Source organism: Suricata suricatta, chromosome 5 (assembly GCF_006229205.1).
Source record: "Suricata suricatta isolate VVHF042 chromosome 5, meerkat_22Aug2017_6uvM2_HiC, whole genome shotgun sequence".
Classification (NCBI taxonomy): domain Eukaryota; kingdom Metazoa; phylum Chordata; class Mammalia; order Carnivora; family Herpestidae; genus Suricata; species Suricata suricatta.
Window position 1 is genome coordinate 107,184,044 of NC_043704.1, and position 8,267 is coordinate 107,192,310.

An 8,267-nucleotide genomic window follows, 5' to 3' on the forward strand; every position below is an offset into this window, starting at 1 on the left:
AGCCAGCCCGGTGAGCTATCCTTTCAGGTCCCGTCCTGATCCACACATGTCCCTTCCATTGTTCTGGGTGTACACTCATTCCTTCCACCAAGGGGGCTCTCTGGGGTTATGGGAAAGCTGCTGTTCTCCCAGATGATCATTTGTTTCACTAAAACAAGAAATATACAGTTAAACATTAAATTTTATTTAAATACTTAAGAAGACCTAGCTGGCTGCAGCAGGAAATGTAGGCTCTCAGATGTTTAATGAATTGTAAGTACTAAGCAGACTGTGATTCCAGCCAGTTGTAGGCAGGAGGTGTCCATTTGGTGCCATTGTATTTAACTGAAAACCAAAAAAAAAATAAATAAAAATCCCCACCCACAGGGCACTTTGGGACTTTATAAGGTTGCTTTCTTTTAAGAAACAGACTACAAAAATGTATCCTAATTTTCTCCTGACGCTGTTCTCTTCAGTACACAGCTCACTTGAGGTTTACACATCAATAGGCTGTCATGTAGGTATGCCAAGTAATTGGGGACTTGGCCACTGGAATGAGTTTCTAGGACCAGATGTGATTTGTAGGGCCTGTAAGAGCATTGACTAGCACCTAGGAATGTCCAGTGCTCTTTATGAGAAAGTCTCCTGTAGACTTCTATATATTCTCTATGCCTTAGCTTCCTCAGCTGTAAATATATGGTAAAATAGTACCTACCTCGTAAATATGCTATCCTTATCCTTAGAAAGCTGCCTAGCATATAGTTGGTTGACATTAATATTATTATGACTATAAGCCAAATTCTAGGAAATGGACCAATTCAGGCTCAATTGGGGGGTATAATGTTTAGCTGTACATCAGCTGGTATGGGAGGGGCGCTAAGGATTCTAATTTCTAAGAGTAAAGAAGTTTTATTCTATGATGTTCTATTTGGTCTTTGGTTTATGCCCATGCTGCTTGTTGAAAGGCTTCCTCTGGCACAAATGCACACAAATGTTAACATTTGAAAATGATCCTTGAATTTCTAGGAATCCCAGGCTAACGAAGTACTGTCTCTAGTGTTTATCAGGCTTGCGGGAAACAATAATATCCAGAATTTGTTTAAAACTAGAGCCAGTGGGGCGCCTGGGTGGCTTAGTTGGTTAAGCCTCTGACTTCGGCTCAGGTCAGATCTCACGTTCGTGGGTTCGAGCCCCGCATCAGGCTCTGTGCTGACAGCTAGCTCAGACCCTGGAGCCTGCTTCCGGTTCTGTGTCTCCTTCTCTCTCTGCCCCTCCCCCTCTCATGCTCTGTCTCTCTCTCTCTATCAAAAATAAATAAAACATTTTAAAAAATCTTAAAAAAAAAAATAAAACTAGAGCCAGAAATAAATTTAAACATGAAAAAGAAAATGTCCCACAGGATTTCTGTGCTCCTAAATAGATGTCTCCCTCAAGTCACATTATGTATTACTTTCAAGGTGTATTTGGAGTGGGACACATAATCCACAATGTGGAGGTGATGAGTTGAGCAATGAATGAACCTGTGACTAAAACTCACCAAAAGTGGAAGAAAGGGCTTATAGAAGCATTTTTATTCTTTTCTTGGGTTTTCACTTGTGCCACTTTCTTGAATAAGCCCAAATTGTGTTTTGTTGTGTTTTGTGTTTTTTCCCTTGCAGTGGAGCCCTTTAATACTCAACCCCAGTTATACTATATTGCACTTTCTAGGAGCTACAAAGGTAGTTTCTCAGCATGGTGCTTTGTTCTTGCCAACATTTTTCTTTTTAAATGGTTATGGCAGCATGCTCTCTCATATCACTCCATTTCCTGCTTACCACTTTGAAACGTGCATCTGTTGCTTTAAGACAGCTGAAGTTCATAACAGTCTATTAAGTGTGGAAACTTTACCTATCACCTCATCATCTCCCGATAAGAAACTTCGGGGTAGCTTGGCTGTGAAAATAGAAGGCTGCCTCCTCACAAAGTAAGGTCAATAAGATGTGCATGGTGCTGTGTAGACATGCTGTGAGCTGCCATTTTCTTGGTTTGAATATAGTTCAGTGGCTGTAAATTTTGTTTTGTGTTCATTTTTCATGGAGCTGTCATTTAAAAGGCAAGTGGTTGCCACAATGGGATTTGCTTAACTTGTGCTTCATTCTTTTGTGTCTTCAGAACAGACAGCTCCAAGGTCTGAAGGGATTGTTCAATAAGAATCCCAGGCACGGTTCTTCAGAAAACAATTCCCATTATGTTCGGAAACGATCCATTGGAGAGAGAATTCTGCGACGCACAGCCAGTGCTCCAGCCAAAGGCAGAAAAAAGAGCAAAATGGGCTTCCAAGAAATGGTAGAGATAAAGGATTCTGTGTCAGAGGCTGCAAGAGATCAGGATGGTGTCCTAAGAAGGACCACACGGAGTTTGCAAGAGCGCCCTGTCTCTATGCCTGTTGACAAAAGTCTACTGGGGGCTTTGTCACTGCCTATATCGGAAACAGCAAAAGACACTGAAGGAAAAGAAAACTCTCTGGGTAAGATGCTTTAAGCTTCTCTAAGAATAAATCTTTTGAAGCCATATTTTGGCTCCTGGTTACCATTATGACCTGGTTGACATTTTATAGTCAAAGTAAAAATATACTAAAATATAAGTAATTTTTAATGTTATCTGTAGACCAGATTTTAAGCTTTGGGAAAAGGGTGGTAGAAGAGCTATTTCCCAGCTCTAAAGCCTTGAAATAACATCGATGTTTGTAATTGATAGGGGAATGATGGGTACGGAGCCCATGGGTCTGTGAGGTGCCACACAGGGAGGTGAAACCTACGAAACAGGAGCAAAGGTCTTGTTTTACCAAGTGGATATAAGTATTACTGATGGTTCTGAGGTTAAGTTGAATTATAGTGATTTTTCTGAGGTTGAATATAGTTGTATTTCTTTCCCTGATGTATAATATATTTCCATCATTGGAAAAGTTTATGGGGAATGAAGTAAAGCCAGACATTAAAAGCAAGCCATCTTCTTTACTTGAGCAATCTTTGCTTTTCCAAGAGGTAGCTCAGGTGATATGTTTCTGGGGTCTCATTTCCCTGATCCTTGGATATTGTCAAGGAAGGAAGCATGTCTATGGTTCCTGTCTGGTTATAGGCTCCTCAAGCGTAGGGACCAAGCACTAGCCATCTTTTTCCTTAATTTGAGCATAACGCTTCTTCTCTCACATCAAGAACTTGATGAAGAATGATGCTTGCTTTGTAAGGTACCAAAGAGCTCCTGAGTTGCCAGTGACTCTGTCCCCCGCGTCCTTGGTAATTTAACCAGCAAGACTGTCCATTTGATGTCTCTGCAGCAACTTTAATTAAATCAGGATCATGTTAGCAAAATACTCCTGTTATCAGACAATCTAATTTCAGTGTTCTATTTTCTCACGAACTGGATTTTGCTTATGTGGATTTTTCTTGTAAGATAGGGAAACAAATTTTTAAATGGCTTATTTGAAAAGTTTGATATTTTGCCAGGAGCAGTGTCAGAGGAGAGATGAAATGCATACTTTAAAGTTTATTTCAAAACCCCATTTTGGGGGAAAATTAATCTCTACTCAATAGAAATCAATACTGGTTAATCCAGAGAGCAATATTTAGTTGCTGTGTATTTCCTCCCTTTAACAGCTGTACAGGTTTGTCATTTTCACATATATTATATGGAGACTTGTGGTAACAATAGGACAGACATAGCCATGCAATGATTCAAGTTATAATGGAAAAAAATTAGTGGAGAAAATGCAGAATACAAAATTCTATATATAATTCTGTCCCTCTAAGAAAAGGTTACAGTAGATTTTACAGTGGTAAAATCATAGGATATTTTATTTCTTTCTTGATAATTTTTGGGTTTATCAAACTTTTTATGATGGGTTTTTCTTTCATTAGGAGGGTATTTAATAGGTTAATTAATTCTTTTTTATATATCCTGTCTGAAAGCATTAAAAAAACCTATTAATTAGATTAAGAATAATTGAACGTTTGATATTATCTGAGCATTATCCTAAGCATGATGGAGTACCCCCAAGTTATTGTGAATTTTGTGTTTTTATAGCTTTTCATACGGTACCTGGTATTTTACTGCCTCTTTTAGGGGGAAATGCAGTATGAAATTTGTGTATTAAAAACAAAAATATGAATAACAAAAATTAGATATTAGCACCAACATAGAATTGGCAACTAAGTCTTTAGTTTGGCACTTCAAAGTCAATAGATATTGGTATTTTAATACATTTATTGCACCTTCCAACCTGCTTCAGAACCTGCTTAATTAGTTCTTTTGCCAAGATGTTTTTAAAAATAATTTGACTTGTGATTTTTACTAATACATGTTTAACTTTGAAAGCTTATAGTATCTTGCTTACAGGTACCACAGCACTTTGTTTAACAGAACTGTCTTGTTCTATTTTTATTGCCATGCTTCTGTGTAGTACAAATCTGAATAGGAAACAACTTAAGGTAATCCTCACTGTAAAAGTATGGTAACTCATTGACATTTTTTTTTTGACAACGACTATTACATCCTTAGCTGATGTAATAGATACTCAAAGGGAAGCTTCAGTGAAATTCCTATAAATATAGTTTACCATTTATTCATCACACAGACACTTTGTTACAAACCTCTGCAGTCCATAACTATATTCTGTCATGATGTAACAGATCTACATTCTCCATTTGTCTGTCTGAAGACAAACATGAGTGTTGGCAGGGCCTACAAAAAGTGATACATGTTACCTAAAATGTTCTTTGTTTCATTCAGCAGAAGATAAGGATGGAAGAAAAGGGAAGGCAAGTATAAAAGACCAACATTTCCCAAATTTCAACAGAAAGTTGTCCTCTTCCTCTAGCGCTCTCCTCCACAAAGACATCAGCCACGGGAGCTCCACCACTTCTGTTGCCAACATGGCGGTCTCGGGAGAACAGTGGGGAGTGCCAGGCCCTAAGGGTGGGAGAGCCAAAGCAAACGTGTCAAGTGATTGCCGCGAACAGGAGTGCCCCAGCCAGTCCCTCTCCCCCGGGCAGCGTTTGGCTCTTGATCCTGCCATTACTCCAACACAAGGTCTGTGTGGTGTGAAAACCAAGGAAAATGGGAAGGCTGGGGGCCCTGTGGAAGAGAAAAGTACGTTATCAGGAAGCATTTTTTCTCAAAGCAATTTGGAGATTAAGAGCTTGGAAGGTCATTGGGGTAAGGGCCGAGCTGCGACATCCTTTTCTTTGTCAGATGTCTCTACGCTCTGTTCTGACATACCTGACTCACATTCCACTGCCATTCTGCCGGAGAGTGAAATTTCCCATCTTATTGACAACGTCACTTTAACAAATGAGAGTGAGCCTGGCAGTTCCATCTCGGCACTGATTGGCCAGTGTGAGGAGACCGGTGATGAGGCAAACCTCACAGTTGTTTCTCATCTCCATGGCGCCGGGGTGATGTCAAGTCATTCTCCCTTGCCCCCCTTGGATGGAAAAATGCCCTTCAGGCATGACTTTTCCATGGGAAAACCCAAGTCATCCTTCCTGTGCTCATCTCCTGAGCCGGCAGCATTCTCAAGTCCCGAGACCTCCAAACACTCCACACACACAGTTTGCGAAACTACCTGCACTCCCGTCTCTAAAACCAAACCCGATGACAACCTTTCCGGGAGGGCCAAGATGGGGGCTGTGGAAAACAGCCTGTCTGGGTCCTCTGATTCTTCTTACCGCTGGCTACCGCAAAGTCCCAACAATGGAAAAGACTGGGAAATGCAAAAGAACCACAGCCCTGCCACTTCCACGGGCCTGACCCTGGAAGAAGTACTAGCCGGTGCCACTGTCTGTTTAAATTCTGGAGAGAGCAGTCTCGTGGAAGTGGATGGGGACTCAGAAAATCTGTCTATAACAGCCTATGAATATAGAAGAGAGGACACAAGTCACCTCGATTCTCCTTTAAAACCGAAGTACAGTCAGGATGTGGTGGAACATTTTCAAAGAGGTTTGAGAAATGGCTACTGTAAAGAGACTCTCCACCCTTCTGTCTCTGAAATATTCAACAGTATTCAAGATGTCAAAAATCAAAGTATTTCCTGTCTAGCCTATGAGGGTGCTGGTTTTATGCATAACACCTGCTCAAATTCAGACGCAAAAATGAACCAGACCTGTGTGCCCTTGTCTAGTGATGAAGACACGCATGCCCCCTCTCCCAAGCAGCCCACACATCCTCCTCTGCCTGCTCTGAAGCTGCCCAGTCCTTGCAAATCCAAAAGTCTGGGGGACCTAACGTCAGAGGACATCGCCTGCAACTTTGAAAGCAAGTACCAGTGTATCAGTAAGAGCTTTGTTACAACCAGCATTCGAGACAAGAAGGGTGTGACTGTGAAGACGAAGTCCTTAGAGCCTATAGACGCCCTGACCGAGCAGCTGCGGAAGCTTGTGTCTTTTGACCAGGAAGAGGGCTGTCAAGTGCTCTATTCAAAGCAGGATGCCAACCAGTTCCCCAGGGCACTGGTCAGAAAGCTGTCATCCAGAAGTCAGAGCAGAGTGCGCAATATTGCGAGTCGTGCCAAGGAAAAGCAGGAAGCCAACAAGCAAAAAGGCGTAAACCCCAGCCATGTGGGAGGAGTGGTTCTTCGGAACAAACCGTCGGCACCCCTGCCTGCGGGAAACCGGCACTCCACCGGCTCCTACATCGCAGGCTATCTGAGGAGCAGCAAAGCCGGGGGTCCCGAGGGCCGCGGCATCCCCGAAGGGGCGTGCGCAGCCCTGCGCCCTGGCTACGTTGATCAGTTTTGTTCGGATAATTCTGTTTTGCAGACCGAGCCAAACAGTGATGATAAACCAGAGATTTATTTTCTTTTGAGACTGTGAATTACAGAAAGCTGCATTTTCAATGTTTACAAGGTATTCTGTAGAATTGTCAGAGTTTTCAGTAAATATGGTCTTGGCTTTGAAATGATTTTAAAACGTATTTTTAAACCTGTGTTTTGGTCTCCCTTTGACTCCACATGTTCTTCCTGTTTATGCATTTGTATATAGACTGGAGTGACATTTCCCACATGCATATGATCACTCTTCCCTGAAGTGTAAACGCTCTCAGTATGAAATATGTGCATGCCCTAGATGTGAAACTTCTCAGCAGCTTGGGTTATGATGTGCGAATGTTTCTCCACCACCCTCTTTACTCTGTGTCCACAGATCACAGTCACAAACGTAGTCAGTTTTACTAATTGTTGAGTTCATTGAGAAACTTTGCAAAGGACAAAGGGATGCCTTTATTTTAAAGCCATTGTCAATAATTATTCCTAGTTTTCCTCCTTAGTTGAGAAGCCCAAACGCATTTTTATAACTCAGCTAAAAGAAGATTGAAATAGTTACCCTTACCTTTTAGGATTTCTCTACCCCAGGCCGAATAAGAGTTCAAAGGAGATTGGTAACTGTTCCCTCCCCCGCCCCTACCCAACACACACCCTCTCATTTTAGAGTAGGCTGGGAGGGTATGAGGAGAAAGCAAACTTCTGTACATAAGGACAAAATTGTTTGTTTTACATAAATTTTGTTACATATTTTTGCTAATGGCTTTGTATGTAACAAGAACACAGTTGCCAAGCTATTTGTTGTACTTTTGAATTTTCTGATTAAATTATAGACTGCAAATAATGGCTTTCAGAATGAGGGACTTCTGTCAGACGCTAACAATAATAGTAGCACAGATTGAAAACATCCCCAAAGCTGTCAAGCAAAAAAACATTTTTCTCATAATAAAATCCAAGTAAACAGATAATTAGAAGAAACCTTTTCCTGTCACGGAGCCACGTAACTATATTTTAGTACCAACATACATTATTTTCACTGTGAATCCATTTTTTATTGCATGTTCAGATGTTTCTCTCTGCTTTTTTGTAATATTAACTGCAATGATGTTCTTCTTGGAATTCATGGAAATATAATTAAAGCAGATTTTTAAACACTTGGTGAGGGTTTTTTTTCCCCCCTCAACTTCAGCTCATACATGACTGCTGAGTAAGGGACCCAGAGCACTCAGAAATATTTTCCTTTTCATCTCTTCACAGCAGAAGATAGCTTCTACAGGGGATAGGTTTAAGCAGCAATTTATGTCTGAGTGTTTTCATTATGCCTTTAAAGATCATATTTATAAGGTAACTTGAAAAGAAATCAAATGTAATGAGTTTCTTGCATTTTGTGTTGCTATTGCTAGTTTAAAAATAATCCTTCCCAAATCCTGCCCTGTGGGTGGGGACATGCAAAATCAGCAAATCAGACTACTTGGAGCTTTGTTGTGTGGGGAGA

At 41.0% G+C, this 8,267-nt stretch overlaps 1 protein-coding gene and 1 long non-coding RNA gene across 2 annotated transcripts in view; one reads left to right on the forward strand and one right to left on the reverse strand.

Moving 5' to 3' along the window:
- The window catches only part of PLCH1 (phospholipase C eta 1), a 207,928-nt gene extending 200,002 nt beyond the window's left edge, over nucleotides 1-7,926 (forward strand). Inside the window, exons 23-25 of the mRNA XM_029940011.1 lie at nucleotides 1,638-1,697; nucleotides 2,131-2,485; nucleotides 4,747-7,926. Of these exons, the coding sequence (XP_029795871.1) occupies nucleotides 1,638-1,697; nucleotides 2,131-2,485; nucleotides 4,747-6,827 (2,496 nt within the window). The 3' untranslated portion in view covers nucleotides 6,828-7,926. The remainder of the gene's footprint in view (nucleotides 1-1,637; nucleotides 1,698-2,130; nucleotides 2,486-4,746) is intronic.
- On the reverse strand, nucleotides 4,383-5,323 carry LOC115292098. Its single transcript, XR_003908798.1, has 2 exons — nucleotides 5,236-5,323; nucleotides 4,383-4,926 (listed from the first exon to the last, which is right to left on the reverse strand). It is a non-coding gene; the product is annotated as an uncharacterized LOC115292098 (long non-coding RNA).
- Nucleotides 7,927-8,267: the final 341 nt, after the last annotated feature.